At 43.2% G+C, this 17132-nt stretch overlaps 2 protein-coding genes across 3 annotated transcripts in view; one reads left to right on the forward strand and one right to left on the reverse strand.

Moving 5' to 3' along the window:
• LOC309528796 (beta-soluble NSF attachment protein) overlaps positions 1 to 12019 on the forward strand; it is a 26119-nt gene extending 14100 nt beyond the window's left edge. The window contains exons 9-12 of one of the 2 annotated variants that reach the window (XM_082216484.1): positions 1163 to 1231; positions 4543 to 4593; positions 7950 to 8057; positions 8634 to 12019. In XM_082216484.1, the coding sequence (XP_082072610.1) occupies positions 1163 to 1231; positions 4543 to 4593; positions 7950 to 8054 (225 nt within the window). In that variant the 3' untranslated portion in view covers positions 8055 to 8057; positions 8634 to 12019. Of the gene's footprint in view, positions 1 to 1162; positions 1232 to 4542; positions 4594 to 7949; positions 8231 to 8633 lie in introns of those variants that run through there. The other variant, XM_082216483.1, reaches the window with a different exon arrangement.
• Positions 10782 to 17132, reverse strand: part of LOC309528748 (GDNF-inducible zinc finger protein 1-like) — an 18726-nt gene continuing 12375 nt past the window's right edge. Inside the window, exon 6 of the mRNA XM_082216369.1 lies at positions 10782 to 16071. Coding sequence (XP_082072495.1) covers positions 15721 to 16071 — 351 coding nt within the window. The 3' untranslated portion in view covers positions 10782 to 15720. The remainder of the gene's footprint in view (positions 16072 to 17132) is intronic.

The raw sequence follows: 17132 nt of genomic DNA on the forward strand, positions 1-17132 counted from the left end.
TATGAGGCAAGAAGAGTCATCACAATTGCCTTGTGTTTTCTTGCCTTAAACCTTTGATGGCAATCACATATGTCTAAAGCCAGTTCTGTCTGTTTGAAGTATGGAGGTGTAGTTTCAGGTTTGAGATAAAACAGATGTAAGGAACAGATAGGAACATACTACCATATGTGGTGGTCCTGTCTAGAGATACAAAGATTTTGGAATATGATTTATGAAGAGATAAAGAGATTGATAAAAGCTACATTTAGCAAGAAACCGACGAATTTTTACTAGGAATGGTTTCAGATAATATTCCCAAAAACAAAACCTGGCTAATTATGTATGCAACGTCAGCAGCAAGGGTTATAGTGGCAAAACACTGGAAAGATAAAAATACACCCACTAAAGAGGAATGGGTAGTCAAATTGTGCGAGTACTTGGAGCTCGCAAAGCTGACAGGTACAATAAGAGATAAACCTAAAAAATTGGTGAAAGAAGAATGGGAATGTTTAAATAATTATTTAGGGGACAAGGGCTCAGCAAGAAAGATCTGGTTATGTCTAGAATGATACTGCATAGAGAAATGTTCCCTGATACCAAGATGAGGGATTCCTTTGGAATGCAGATAGAGAGAATTGATAAGAATAATGATCTGTTGTGAGCTTGACGGAAGTGTACAATAGATGAGCTTTCCTGCTTTGGCTCATCTTCCTTTTTCTTTTTCTTTTTTCCCTATTTTTTTTTTGTTCTTTTCTTTCTTCTTTCCCATAGTTGCTTATGTTCTGTGCCATGTATTTTGATATTTTTTGTAGTTTTAAAGTTCCCCCCATTATAATAATTATTATTATTATTATGGAATTTTCTTTTGTAATTTGTCTATATTTATTTGTATCTGTTTAAAGCAAAATAAAAGTATTTAATAAAATAAAAACAGATGTAAGTTTGTAACACAGGACTGTCCTATTTATAAATAGCAAATACAAGTGCCTCTCACCATACCCTTTCATATTCTAAACACATTTCTCCAAATGTGCTAAGTAATTTTAATTTTTTACAACCCTTGCATTGTGATCCATCTCCAAGAAATAGTTTCTGGTAGGTTTAAGGGCTAAACTAGACGATATGCAGGGAATCTGCCTGTCTCGATGAAATTGGAAGCTTAAAATTTGCTGCTCTCTTTCAGCTTGCTCTGGAGAAGTATGAAGAATTGTTCCCGGCCTTCTCAGATTCAAGGGAGTGTAAACTATTGAAAGTAGGTGAAACTGCATGTGTTTGAACGGGTTAAAAATAGAAAAGCGTTGCTGGATTTCTTCTTGTAGCACTCTAATTGTCACATGGAGATTGCCAGATTCCCAGGGTGTGAATAAAGGAGATACGAAGCCTGCAAACAGAGGGAAAGAATGGCAATTGCCATATACCGTATTTTTCGCTCTATAGGACGCACCCGACCATAGGACGCACCTTGTTTTAGAGGGGGAGAAAAAGAAAAAAAATTCTCTCCCTCTCTGCTCAGCGCCCCTTCAGCGAAGCGGCAGGAGAAACAGAGCCCCTTCCATTTCTCCTCCTGCTTGGCTGAAGGGGCGCTGCGCAGCTCTCCCTCTCTGCTGAAGCCAGGAGAGTCTTGCTCTCCCGGCTTCAGCAAAAGGAACCCAAAGCCTTTAGAGCGCAGCGCGAGTTCCCACTGCGCTCCAAAGGCTTCAGGCGGCTATCCCTGAAGCCTGGAGAGCGAGAGGGGTCTGTGCGCACCAACCCCTCTCGCTCTCTCCAGGCTTCAGCGAAAGCAACGCGTAGCCTCCGGAGCGCGGAGGGAGCGCTCCCTCTGCGCTTCGGAGGCTTTGCGTTGCTATCGCTGAAGCCAAGGAGCCTGCATTCACTCCATAGGACGCACACACATTTCCCCTTCATTTTTGGAGGGGGAAAAGTGTGTCCTACAGAGCGAAAAATACGGTACGTATAATCTCTTTTGGTGGGATTTGAAGATGTGCTGCACAAGATGTGCTGTTAATAAGTGATAATCAGGGTGGGAGGGGGTGCAAATGCCATTCAACTACAACTCCCGCCATTACTGACCATCGGCCAGGCTGGCTGGGGCTGATGGGAGTTGTAGTCCCATTTTGATCTGGCAGGCTCAAGATTCCCCACCCCAGCCTCAGAAAGAGGGGAAGGGGTCTGTGTTTCTCCTCCTCCTCACTTCTGTGCTTCCTTTGGCTCTGGAGAAGCTCCGGAGATCTTTCCTCCTCACTCCTTTTGAATAAACCTACCACATTTGCTAGCCTCAAAAATGGTTTTGCTAGCCTGCTAGGGACTTCTTCTAGTGGCTTGCAACATTTCTGTGCTGGGTGCAAAGAAGGGGCTTCCCTTCCATGTCTGCTTGTTTTCTATGGCTTCAAGGGCTTAAATACTAGGCCTTGTAAACAGATCTCCAAGCTACATTCATTTCCTCTTCCACTCTGATACTCACAAGTAGGCCTTTGTTTATCAGTGTGGTGGTCGTACGGAGCCCCCGGTCGTCTCACGGACTATTGACCCGTACACCACTAATCCGCTGCCACCAACCAGGTCCTCCCTGGTAAAATCCCTTCAGTCTCAGCCAGGTTCTCAATTAATAAAGAAGAGTGTATTTTATTTCAGACACAAACTAACTTTTATGGCATTCCAAACGTTGTTGCTCTTTACTTTCTTAGTCTTATTTTCCTCTATCTCTTCTACCTCCCCTCACGCAAGAACCCACTGCCCTAACTGTCTCTCTATTACCAACTGCCTACCAACTGCTTCTCTAACTGCCTTTCCTAACCAGTCAACCCACTAAAACCAACCAACTACCCACCAACAACTCTCAACAACAACTCACTCAAACCTCGGGCTAAGCCCTTTTATACACAGATAGGCTCCGCCTCTGGCTTTCCTATTGGTCTATATTTTTAACCCTATCTCTCCCCCCTGTTCAAACATTTTCTAAATGAACAGGCAAACGCCACAATCAGTATGCCCTTTCCAAGCTTATTATAGACTCTCCTCCTGATCGGGGTACCACTTCAGCCCACATTTTTGATAGTCTTCTTCCCTTCTTCCCTTCATCCCTTGACTCTCCCCCCAACATCATCTTTCTGAGCCACATCTCAGTGGAAGAGAATATGTTTTGCATGCAGAAGGTTTTGAGGTTCAGTTCCTGGAATTTCCAGGTAGGCTGGGAAAGACTCGTGTCTGAAACCTTGGAGGAGGCACTCTGAGCAGGACTAGAGATGTGAAGGTCTAGAAAGAAGAAATTATAATTTTGGGAAATATAGGGACAGAACTACTCAAACTGCATAGAAATTTATTCATCTATGCGACTACGGCAGCAAGAATGCTATTTGCCCCCAAATGGAAAGAAGTCCCGACGAAAGAAGAATGGATACAAAAACTTATGGAATATGCAGAAATGGCGAAACTTACTGGGGAAAAAAGAAATCAAGCTGACAAACTTTTTATAAAAGAATGGAAATGGTTCATTGAATATTTACAAACTGTAAACAGATAAGTTGGTGGGATTATTGTAATAACCTGCAGCTTGATAAGAGTGTACATTAAAGGTAGATGAATAAATGAATAAGTTAATTTGGAATATGCAGAAAATATAAAAAATAAATTTAAGGAACCGCAGAAAGAGGGGGGAAGGAAGTCGAGCATCGAAATGTTTAATTGAGTGTAAAATTATTGAAATGTATAAAATTGAAAATCATAAGTAAAAAAATTAAAAAAACAAAAAGCTGGGAAGGACACAATTCCCCCTCCCCCCATATTTCCGTCTTTCCCCTATTTGTTTCTGGAAAATTGAGGGGGGTGGGAATACTTGGATTTTTTTCCTTTCAAATTTTCTGGGTTTCCCCCAAGGCCTTTACATTTGTAGTTGGTACTGTGCTAGATCACCCAAAGTTCTGATGCAGAACAAGACAGCTTTCTTTCCCTGACATAGATAGACCTAGTTCCTAGGGATGGGGACCACAGCGCCATGTAAATATTTTCTGACACTTCAACTTCCCACATGTCTCTGCCTGACTATGAGGTCACAATCGCTGTGATGATGGGTGCTTATGCAGGCACCCCATCCAGCCCTTCATATCCAGCGTAGTCTTGGGATAAACAGCTGTGTATATACAGTGGTGCCTCAGGTTACATATGCTTCAGGTTACATACACTTCAGGTTACAGACTCCGCTAACCCAGAAATAGTGCTTCAGGTTAAGAACTTCACTTCAGGATAAGAACAGAAATCGTGCTCTGGTGGCGCAGTGGCAGCAGGAGGCCTCATTAGCTAAAGTGGTGCTTCAGGTTAAGAACAGTTTCAGGTTAAGTACGGACCTCCGGAACGAATTAAGTACTTAACCCGAGGTACCACTGTAACAGGTTATTGCTAAATTGAAGGGATACATTACCTGGTAGTTTTTAAAACACCTTCAAGTTGCGAAAGGCCTATTTCAGTTTTACAGAGCGCAAACAGGATTACTTAACAAGTCCGTCTTCCTTGAGAGATGCAGTAACATTGTCACTTCTTGTGTTTAATCTGTTCATGTCGTCCTGCTAGAAATTACTGGAAGCTCACGAGGAACAAAACTGTGAAGCTTACACTGAAGCGGTAAGTAGACTTCTGTTTTACTTGGACACGGGGCAGGTTTCATAGGGCCAACTTAAAAAAAAAGTAAAATAGCCAGCACTGTTGTAACCACAGCGCATTCGAAGCAACAGAGACACCAAGTTGGTTCCAGATTAAGAGTACAATCTTAGGCGGTCACTTCCGTTACCTACACACCATACATTTAAAGCACACGGCTTTTCACCAGAGGACCCTGGGAACTGTAGCTTGTTAAGGGTGCTGGAAATTATAGCTCTCTGAGGTGTAAACTACAGCTCTGGGGGGAGCAGTGCTCTTTTAAATGTATTGTGTGGGTGTTCAGTGGAGTGCATTTTCAGGCACCGTATTTTTCTCTCTATAAGACGCACCAGACCACAAGATGCACCAAGTTTTTGGAAGAGGAAAACAAGGGGAAAAAAATTCTGAATCCCAGAAGGCAGGACAGCAAGCAGGATCACTGTGCAGCGATCCCACTTGCTGTCCTGGTTTATGGGATAGCCGCATAGCCTCTCCCAAGCAGGGGGAGCCTTCATCCCCCTGCCCAGGAGAGGCTGCATGCGGCTAAGGCTCCCCCAAGAACTGCGCTCCCTTTAAAGAGCACGCGGAGCATGTGTGCGGCTCTTGGGAGCTTTTCTTTTTTTAAAAAAATAATAATATTTTATTAAGTTTTATCAATAAAGTGATTCAGAAAAAAAATACAAAAACAGAAAAATACAGAATCACAAAATACCAAAAATACAGACATTAAGCACATAAAGGAAGAAAAAAAAGAAAAAGGGACGAGAAAACACATAAAAACAAAACTCCCTCTTTTTTAAATTCTCATCTTTTGTTAACTTATTCTCCTGACTGCCTCACGCCTCCCTTTTTTGTATCCCTTTTTTAAAAAATTTGGTTCAGCAAATTCATCTCCAATTTAACTTATCAATTATCAATCCCATTTTACATTTTGCCTTGTTGCTAGAACCCCTTCAGGTCATTTCAATGTCATCAACATTCAAAAATTTTACAATGTTTCTGTAGATAAATTTTAAATTTCGTCCAATCTTCTTCCACGAGCTCTTCTCCCCTTGGGAGCATTTTCCCAAGGAGGGAGAAGGGTTGTCCTCAGGGAAAAGCCCCCAAGAGCTACACACACGTCCCACGCGGCACTTTAAAGGGAGCGCTGAGCAGAGTCTCCCGCCTGCATTCGCTCCATAACACACACACACATTTCCCTTTACTTTTTAGGAGGGGAAAAGTGCGTCTTATAGAGCGAAAAATACGGTAATTGTATAGCAGACATGTCCAACGCATTGATTGCGATCGACTGGTCAGTCGCTGGATTGATTTCTGTCGATCACAGGCCGGGAGAGAAAAGCCTTCTTCTGCCCACCCCCACAAGCCCAGCTCCTCTCCAAGCATGCTCCTTGCCAGCCAGAATGGCGATGGTTCCAAAGTTGGGCATGAAAGACGCAGGCACACAACAAAGGCAGGAGGAGAAGCGAGTGGGCGCAAGGTGAGAGCAGGGAGGCGCAGACGTACACAGACGGAGACGCTAGGCGCGCTGGCTCCTCGGAGAGAGAAAGGCCTGATTTGGGTTTACTCAAAAGGAAGGGGTTGGTTGGATCCAGGAGAAAGGGCTTCTACAGATTTTGCCCAGTTCTTAAGGTGGTGCTTGAAGGCTGTCAACTCTGCCGTTGAGTTTACCCAATTTCTCTTTCAAACTACGGGGGAAGCCGCTGTGGTTGACATGTGCTCCTGACTCATTTGAAAAACAGCAAGAGTCCTGGGGTACTTTAAAGACTTAACACATCTATTATGGCACAAGCTTTTGTGAACCACAGTCTGTGCATCATGTTCTGATTATGGAAGTCCCTGTCCTTAATGTTATTTTCTTTAAGTATTATAGAAGCACACAATTACAAGTATACAAAACAGGTATTTTTTAAAAAATATATTGATTTATAACGAACTTTTCAGGTTTTATGGAAGCGACTATCATTTGTTATTATTTTTATCATAAGCTCAGCCAAATATAAGATGCTTAAGTTGAAGAATGACAATGGGAGAGTGTGGTACAGTAGATCACTGCCAGCTTTTGATACTGGATAGTAGATCACAGCCTACTTGAAGTTGGCCATGCCTGTTGTATAGAATTAGTTCAATGAATCAGTGGGACTTGAGCTGAGTCATGACTGACTTGTAATCTGTTCCAATCTATGTGTCTTTTAAAACATGGAAGCCCATTCAATTGCCTGCATGGAATTCTTCATTGCAGGTGCATACAGACAAGTGCTTAAATACAAGGCTGCAAGGAAGCCTGCCACATTTTTGCTCCCTGTCTTAAAGGGAGGCATGACGCGCTGTGCTTCCTCTTTCCCAATTTTTAGACTCTCCAAAGCTATACCTGCACATGGGCCGAGGAAGGCCACTGACACTGTGCAGTTGTTTTATAGTTGAAAAGAGTTAGTTTCTCATATCTATTTATGATTTGTTAGTGAGCAAAAGACCAAAATAACATTGATTTGTATCCAATGAAGTCATCTCAGTGGCCCAAGGAAGCACACTCCCCTCAAATCCAGTCCCCCAAATCTGATTTTGGGGGGGGGGGCATGAGGGGAAAGAAGTCCTGTTGCACAGATGGAAGTTCTTGTGCCCCGCCCCCACTGCCACACAGGATGGATTCACAGAACCCTTATATTTTTCTTTTGGGTCATATTCTGAAAACACCGTATTTTCGCTCTATAAGACACATCAGACAATAAGACGCACCCGCTTATAAGACGATCCCGCTGGCTGTCTTGGCTTTGCCGTGGGCAGCCTCTCCTGGGCTGGGGAGGCTGTGCGTGGCTAAGCAAGAGCTTGTCCGGGCTGGAGGGGGAAGCCCCGGCTGCTCTGCCGGCACCCGGGGTTTTCCCCGCCAGCCCCAAAGAGCACCTCAGGAGCGTGCCGCACTCCAGCAGTTTAGCTCCAGGGACCACAAATTCACTCCGTAAGATACACAGACATTTCCCCTTAGTTTTTAAGAGGAAAAAAGTGTCTTATGGAGCGAAAAATAAGGTAATTGAAAACAATATGTGCGCTTTGTCTTTGTAAAGTGGTACCTTGGAAATCGAATGGAATCCGTTCCGGAATCCGTTCGACTTCCAAAACGTTTGGAAAGCAAGGCGAGGCTTCCGATTGGCTGCAGGAACCTCCTGCAACCAATCGGAAGCCGCGTCGGATGTTCGGGTTCCAAAGAACATTCGCAAACTGGTACACTCACTTCTGGGTTTGCGGCGTTTGGGAGCCAAAATGTTTGACCTGCAAGGCGTTCGGGATCCAAGGTACAACTGTACTCGCTTTTCTAACCGGTTATGTTACCCTCTTCCAATTAGGTTAAGGAGTTTGATTCAATATCTCGCTTGGATCAGTGGCTGACCACCATGTTGCTTCGCATTAAGAAATCCATTCAGGAAGACACTGACGGGGACCTCAAGTGAATTGTCAGTACAATTTGTGGCACGTGACATGTCTGCTGAAGTATACTGTGTTGTGGCCAAGGACCATTATGGGATACTTGGATCTATGCTTCTAGCTTAACTGACTGGTGTCTTGTTTAGTACCCTGTTGTGGCTCGTTCGGTGTAACTATGGACATGAACTATATATATTTTCAAGCCCTCGTGTTTTTGTTTTCCTTCTAAATGCGGCCTGATCTATGCATATTTACTTGCAAGTAAGACCCTCTGAGATCAGCATTCCCCGCATCACTGTCCATAGGATTGCTGCCATACAGTGCAAGGCATCTTTACTTAGAAGGACGCCCCCTGTGTTCAATTGGACTTTCTCTCTCAATTTATTCATTGTGTCTTATAAATCCAGTCTTTTGACATGAAATGCTAGCCAACCTGAAATTTAGGCACACTTACTGTGAGTCTCCCTCCAAGAGTATGGTTATTTTTGGACAAATGAGTTCATCAACTAAAATTTATTTGGGCCCTTCAGAGATTTCTTTTGCATTAATAGACACATATTATATCAAATTGTGTTGTTTTAAGTGTGATTTCCATTCCTGCTTAGGAAATGTGGCCGAGTCACAAACGCTGAGATGACAAAATCTGTGATCCCTGCCTATTGCAATCCTATTCCTGTTGAGTCAAGTCCCATCGGCTTCAGTGGGGTTTACTGCTTTGTAAGTATATGCAGGGATCCAAAGTGTATCTATATTAAGCCTCCTCTGGCTCAAAAACAAGCAAGAGTATGAACCATCTGGAATGCAAATTTGACCTTAGCCGAAATGATTACACGACTTACAGGGGGAACGTCTGTCTATCTGGACGACATGAATGAATCGGAAGGGTTTCTTCTAAATGTTAGTTACATAATTTGCGACTACTGACGGTGGTTCAATTCTCGAAGCGTTTGCTCTGCTCTTTCCTTGCTTCTTCCTGCTTGACCAATTATGATCAGCAGCGCTGATGCAATCCACGCGCATCAGTAGTCTGAAAAGATCTGAACGTACGCAGTGATGGTGATACAGTTCTGGCTTTCACACAAACCTATGTGTGTTGGGGGTGCCCTGTGGAAGTTTCAGTCAGGGTAGTTGTGGGGTCCAGAAACATAAACACTATGAGTCACTTCAAAAGGGGTGGGAAGGGGGGGGTGAATACTACCATTTTTAAAAGTGTCTAACAAACAGATTCGCCCCCTCCCTTCTGTGGCGACATTTTCTTTTCCAAACTGGGAGCTTCTACACCAGGCACAGGCAAACTCGGCCCGCAAGATGTTTTGGGACTACAACTCCCATCATCCCTAGCTAACAGGACCAGTGGTCAGGGATGATGGGAGTTGTAGTCCCAAAACATCTGGAGGGCCGAGTTTGCCTATGCCTGTTCTACACCTTTGATCCATGAGTGTATATATTGTTTATGACACACCGGTAGTCATAAATGAGATGTATGTTAGACTGCTCTTTCAGGAGTGTGTGCATGTACGCGTGTGTGAAATTGTGAGTTCTGGTGCGTTTTCAGTCGTGCTGGTGGAAAGCCTGTGGCTTTTTCTATATGCCGTGTGCATATGTGTGTCTCTGGGCGTGTGCTTTGTAGCATGTAGAACTACCAAAATAAAAAAATCAAGGTTGAAAAATGCTGTCAGCCTTTCCATAGCAGACGAGCCAGTGTGCTTTTCCGGAGCTGCTCTATAGGTGCAGCTGAATAAAGGGAATGGCATGATTGAATGGGCTTACGGTTGCAGGTAGGGGTGGGGTTTCCCACTGTATAAATTCTCTGTAAGCAAAGTGTGTTAGCCAGCAGCCTGGGTTAGAATCTTCCTGCCTGCTGGGCTAGGGTTAAAAATAAATAAAATAAATGGCACCCCCTATCGCCTGCAGTGCAGAGGGATGCCGTCTACTCTTCTTGTCTCATTCTGCCCAAATCTGAACCCAGCTTGCTGTATAATTTGCAAAGTGTGTGTGTGTGTATATAGCCTTAGTAATTTGCTACTGGCCTACTTTAGCAGTTCAGCTATCAGTTGACCTGTTCAAAAGAGTTCATTGCCACTGATTTTCCCATTAACTGCTATCCTCCTGCTAGGTTGGTTCCAGGCTAGCTTCGTAGAACTTACCTTCCCATTGAAGGACTCGATTGAATAAAGACTTGACTTTTTACCTGGATTTCAGGGAGACTTTAGCGCAAGCAGCCTGGTCTGGATCCAACCCACTGTGTCTTTCTGCTGGGAAACGGCAGCAAGCTTTTGCCAGATGGCCTTTTGTGGAATGCAAGCGTGGATCAGCGGTTGCAGGGGGTCAGTGCCAAGTAGCTGATGGCGAGAGGAGAGAAAGGCTCCTATCTAGGTGGGAAATGAACAAGTGTTTTTTGCAAAGGCTATGCATGGTTGTGCAAATACTATATCCATGGTCTGGCTATGGTAGGAGTGGAGGACCTGTGGCCCTGCAAGTGATGTTGAACTCCAGCTATCCGTCATCTCTGATAATTGGCTGTGTACCAACATCTGGAAGAATCACATTTCCCATTCCTAGTCTTGAGGTATGTGATGTAGCAACCTGTTGAAGCTCAGCTAGGGTTGCCATATAAATCTGGACACAAAAGTTTTTGAGCTTTTTTTTTTGGGCAAAGTTGTTGAGATTTGGGCTGGCGAGCGGTGGAGGCAGAGTTGCTGAGCTTTTGTCCGCAAAATCCCCCAAAATATTTTTACCTTTTTTGGGGGGCGGGGAGGGGAACGCCAAAAAAACAATACTTGGGATATGGAACGCGGAGACGCCATTTTCAACAGACGAATATCAGCTATGTCCAGGAAATTCCAGGTGTATGGCAGCCCTGAGTTAAGGTTTGGAGCGAGTCAGTGCCCAGGTGGGGTTCCCTCCTCACAGAAAGACCAGCTGTAAATGTAATAAAATATATATGTAGATTTCTATTTTTCTTTCTCAGACAGACCTAATTGTTCTTTAAATTGTGGCACACCCCTTTTTAATCATGTCTCCGAAAACCACACTTTTCCGCCGCTACAGGCAAGCATTGAACCATCATTTGTCTGTGTTGTGTTACTTGTTCAAATGTGCTTCTTCCGGTCCTTGCAAGAGGTTACGGTATTACCGCAAGACACACAAACCCCACACTAGTCTTGTTGTCAGTGGAGCTTACTTTAAGTAAATGGCTTCTGTGTGGGTAATATGCACACAAAAGCAAGTTCCTCTGACTATTCGGTGCAGATCAAAACACTGCCACACGAGGAACCTTCTTGTCCCTGTCCCCATCCACACCCCATGGCTTCCCACGCTGCCTGTGCATTTAGTCAACAATCACATGGTTGGTGTAGTCAATTTTGTAGTGTCAGTCACCGGTTGGGGGCCCAGTGGAGAGGACTGCAGCTCCAACCCCTTCTCCCCAGACTGTGACTGATGCTAAGCACATCAATTGTCTGCCTGATGGTGTGCAGATAATTGACTCTTGGCACCAGCCCAGATTTCCAGGCTCGTGGTTTTCAGCTGCAGCTTCCTCTGTCTAGCTCAAGAAATGTTTCAAACGAAATTCCCCTCTGTTGCTTTAATCATCACAGACTACCCGCGATGGTAAGGAGCTATTTCCGATTTTCCTGTATGTAAACATAGACCAACGGCCACCGTATGTTCATACGTAGTATTGTGGTTTAGGAATCTATGAAACTATAGTGAATGTGTAACAGAATCATTCATCGCTGATGTTGTAGAGGCACTGTAGGGCTGCTTTGTTTTGTAACAAGATGCGGAGAAATGACAAAGCTTTGTCTTGTCTTTGCACTTGACTCAACAGCTGGAAAATACTACCATAATGGCTGCAGCCACCAGGGGTCTGGGTTTGGTCCGTAACTGACAGGGGCTGTGGCTGGATATGAGGCTTTCGGCTTTTTGCGTTGCTATTTTATCATGAGAATTGTCATTAAAGAGTGTGTTGCCCACTGTAACAACAAAATGTGTGTGTTTTTATTCAGCCCCAACACCTGCCCAGTGAGTTTTCACCAAGGGCTACAAAACAAAAAAGATTTATGTCCTTTATATCAGGGTTGGTAAACCTGTACCCGCCTCCATTTACATTATAGAAGTTCGCTTTGGCCATCTGAAGTGTGATGTTTGTGACAGACTTATAGTAAAAAGTAAGGTAAAGGACCCCTGGACGGTTAAGTGCAGTCAAAGGTGACTATGGGGTTGCGGCGCTCATCTTGCTTTCAGTACAAGGGGGGCCAGCGTTTGTCCACAGCTTCCGGGTCACGAGGCCAGCATGATTAAACTGGTGCAATGGGGCACCATGACAGAAGCCAGAGAGCATGGAAACACCATTTACCTTCCCCCTGCAGTGGTACCGATTTATCTACTTGCACTGGTGTGCTTTCAGACTGCTAGGTTGGCAGGAGCTGGGACAGAGCAACGGGAGCTCACCCCATCGCGATGCTTGAATGGGTAAGACCTTGTAGAACTGGTACAGATGTTTAGGATTACTCTTCAACCTTTACAAACTTTTCCAGTTGATGACACACTTTTTGGACATGCATCATTTCATGACACAGTAATTCAGTTTTACTAGCAAACTGGAGGTTAAACTAGGCCCTTACCAGCCCTGGGAGGAGCTTGAGGAGTGTTTGTGCAACACACTTACACATGCAGCCAACACACTAACATGTCGCGACACACAGTTTGGAAAGCTCTGCAGTTTAGCTAATCCATATTGATGTTTCATCCTGGTTTTGCACACCTATATATGCTGCGTTATGTATTTATGTATCTTAATGGGGCTGAAATAAATCAGTTAAATACGAACCTTATTCTGCACACACATTACTGTTATTCAGAGGAGTGAGCAGAGATATCATGATAGAACTCTGCAGTCTTCAAGTAAAGTGTGTTTTCTCTCCCCAAAAGAGTCACAACAAAGACAGTACTATTTGAAAAAAAACTTTTAATGGGGTTTACCAGTTCATACAAGTGAACCCATTTCACATCTCTGGAGAGTAAAAATAAAAATCCCAAAATCCTATATTTACTAACATAAGGATTTAAATATTTACTACAAATTCTTTTGTAATTGGTCGTTAAAATTCTAACGTCAAAATGGAACACATGGATTAGAAAATAAATATTTAAATATAAGCTCTTCCAGTCTTTCTAAAACAGACCCCTTCTAGTGAATTAAAATAAACAAGGAGTAAATGGTAAAAAAACCTCCTACTAAGGGGTTTTACAAACAAAACAAAACTGATAAATAGTTGGACTGATCTTTTATTGCATTGCCTTTCAACAAGTAAAATATGAAAGCAGAATCCTAAGTTACCTGTTTGTGATACCTGTACCAAAGTTAGCCTAGATGTTTTCCCCCTCTGAGTGATTTTGAACAAAAACCATTCATTTTTTTAATGAAAAAAGCTTTAGAAAAGGCCAAGCGTGAACCCAGAGTATAACTTTGCTAAAACATACAGCAACATGAAAAGGATCAGATCTTCTATAGGAGTAAATCAGCCTTGAACAGTAAGTGACCCAAAGCACTTTACACTGACAAACTGAGTCCATCATTACCTTGAGAAAATAATTTGCTGTTACATACTTGGATTACTTTTCTGAAACAAGTCTCTTCCTTTGGAAATAACAGTACTTTGTCACTACTAGTATTGTGAATGGGTGCAGGGCCAATCCTACAGGTAAGCCAGAGCAGGGAAGACCATGACTTAAAAGGATCTGTTAAGCTCAGGCTTAATTTACCATTGCAATCATTCTTGAAAAGGAAAAATGCATCAAAATGAATCCATAAAGAGAGTGAAATCACAGCAGTTTGAAAGAAGTAGTTAACATACTCAGTTGTGTTTTATAAAACCAGGTCCGGTTATAACACTGTCTAAGCTAAAACACACTGAACTTGATTTTATCTCAGGACACAGAGAGTGGTTGAAAAACTGATCCCATTAGCCAGTGCTTTAACGGGCTGGGTGACATAGTCAATAAATTACAATTACTCCTAACAGTTGCACTAGCAAGTTCTGCTGGAATCCAGTGGAATGTCGGAACTTAAATACGTTTTGGATTTGGCACTTCATTTTTCCTGAATTTAAAAGTAGGAAGGCACAGTATTGATGTGTTTTTAGCAAAAACAAATTAATTCTTCACTTCCTTCAACCCTATGACAAAACAACATTTTAAAAGAAACGTGCATTTCTTAAAATTTTGGCAGTTGCTTCGCTTCGACTTCCAACTATGTCTGCTAAAAGTGTACTCTCTTCTCATGCAACACATTTTGCAAAACCTTTAGAAGCTGAACTTGGAAATCTCAATGAGCTTTTAAACAGCTGCTAGCCATTACTCTGAATGCCAGTTCAGGTTATAATTTTAATTTTACAGTACATTCTGTAGCCTTTGGGACAAACATTATAGCAAGTACAAAAACAAGAAGCGTACTCACCCAGATAATGAAACCGTTGCCGAAAACCTGAACATAGAATATTTTACCAGCCGTAGCACAAAGAGGAAGAGGACTGGGGAGCCACAACATGTGACCTGCAGTCCCGCATTCATTACTTTGGAGCAATTTGTTTTAGAAGTATGCTGCCAATAAATTTATAAAGTGGCAGAACTCCTTGTCTCGTGGCCAGCACACAACCGCCATATGTGGGGCACTGGGATCACAAGAGGCTGGGAAGAATACTAAGGTCCTCTGGGCAAAGAAGAGAAATTTAGAAATGCAACACTTTGTGAAGGTCCTATCTGTACAGGGAATGTATGGAAATGAGGGTATTTCTATAACAGAAGCTGAAGATGCACGTGTGGCTTTGGGTGTGTGTGCATATGACAGAATAGACTGGTGAGACCATTAAAAGACAGTGAGTTTGTAGGTGGGACTGAGGAGACAGGAAGGAGTACAGAGAAAAGATTCACCAAGTGCCAGGTACTTAGGAGGAAGGTTGGACCATAGAGTAACTTTAAAAAGCTTGTGAAATCCCTCCACAAATTCTGAACAAAAACCAGCAACACTACTCTGAAATCCACTTCCAAGTTGTGTAGAACAATCTATCTGATGTACGGATTTAGCATATGAACTGAAGTGGAGCTCCAGCACTTTTACCAACCTGGTTTTCCAAACATTTCCCAAAATAACTTATTCAAGAGCTTGAAAGAACAGGGTCAGGCATGCCCCAATGTTTAAAAACACAGCACCAGCAATTTATTAAAACTGCATTTCATATTGGGCCCAGAGAGATTGCGCTACACGATCTCACGTTCGTTTCCATACAGTGTAAAATCAGTGTCGATTAAGAGATTTTAAACAACACCAGCACAGAACTAGTCTCCTTTCAGAGGGAAAACAATCTCTCCAAAGAAACCATTCTGCTGAAGGAAAGGAAAAATCTGGATTAAAACTTCGCTTTTTTGCACTGACTCTGTAATCTGAAATCTACTTCAAAATTACAGAGACGGCATACGAAAGAGAGAATAATTTTCTCTTTAACAAATGGGATGAGACAGAATCCTTCAGTTGAAAGACAACTCGAGACGTAATGGTTTTGAGAGAATCCAGGATATTAAGATCATCCATAGTAACCCTTTCTTCTTCTTTACATGGATCATGGATACTGTGTACTACAGTATTTCAGAGATTATCCCCAGCTGGAGTTTCCTCCTTTGTAGCAAGTGCTATTCTATAGTCACCAAAGTGTAAAGTGGAGGCTGAAATGAGTCCGTCTGGGTGTGCAACACTGTGAGATCATGCAAAGTTGTAGCTACGGCGGTTTCCGGAGACCCGGCAGCGCCCTTTGATTTGCAGTCTGTCACTGCGGACGTTCCATTTTCATGCAGCGCAGTCATATTTCCTTGGATAGCCGTCAGACCCTGATAGTGCCCGTTTTCAGAGAACGACAGCAGCTTCTCGGATATTTTGGAACGAGCCACGTTATAGTCTGCCTCTGTTTTATGATCCTCATCGTTCTTAGACGCTCCTTCAACAACCACAAGGAAAGACTTCCAAGGTGTGTTTTTATCATGAATCTGGGGGGGGGGGGGAGAACCACAAACATGCAAAATTCACCACTGGCACACATTATAGTCTACAGCAACTTCAATTTGCTCTGAATACTGATTCTTCTTCCTCTTATTTATTTAATTTCAATACCGCCCTATACCCAAAGGTCTCAGCGCGGTTCACATAAAATATCAAATACATAAAATCAAAACAACAACAATAACCCAATAACCCTCCCCTCCAAAAGAGCCAGCATTTTAAAAAAGGTATAAGAATCATGGGTAGGCAAACTAAGGCCCAGGGGCCGGATCCGGCCCAATCATCTTCTAAATCTGGCCCATGGACAGTCCGGGAATCATCTAAAGAGTTGAATGTGTGCTTTTATATAAAATGCATCTCTGCATTATTTGTGAGGCCTGTCTGGTGTTTTTACAGGAGTAGAATGTGTCCTTTTATATAAAATGCATCTCTGGGTTATTTATGGGGCCTAGGATTTAGTTCATATTTTTCCCCCAAAATATAGTCCGCCACCCCACAAGGTCTGAAGGACAGTGGACCGGCCCCCTGCTGAAAATGTTTGCTGACCCTTGATGTAGATCAAGTCAGCCAAAGGCCTGGTTAAAAAGGAACATTTTTGTCTGGCGCCTAAAGATGTATAATGAAGGCACCAGGCAAACCTCCCTGAGGAGAGCATTCCACAGACGGGGAGCCACTGCAGAGAAGGCCCTGTTCTCGTGTTGCTACCCTCCAAAGCCCTCGAGGAGGAGGCACATGAAGGAGGGCCTCAGAAGATGACCTCAGGGTCCAGGTAGATTCATATGGAAAGAGGCAGTCCTTGAGGTATTGCGATCCTGAGCCGCTTCTCAAACTGCTGGTCTAAGGATTCAGAGCCCACACTGCCCAGGACTCAGGTAGGGAAGCAGCCACCTCTGCGCCTCCAATGAAGTTGAGAGGCATTTCAGACTTATTTTATTTTTGTTTATTTTATCTAAAACTACACATGCAAGTTCATATTCAGCAATGAGGGGAAACCCAGCCAAATGGGCGGGGTACAAATAAATTATTACAATTATAAATCATTATTATT

This window comes from Podarcis vaucheri, assembly GCF_965113315.1.
Source record: "Podarcis vaucheri genome assembly, chromosome: 3".
NCBI classification, from domain to species: Eukaryota; Metazoa; Chordata; class Lepidosauria; order Squamata; family Lacertidae; genus Podarcis; species Podarcis vaucheri.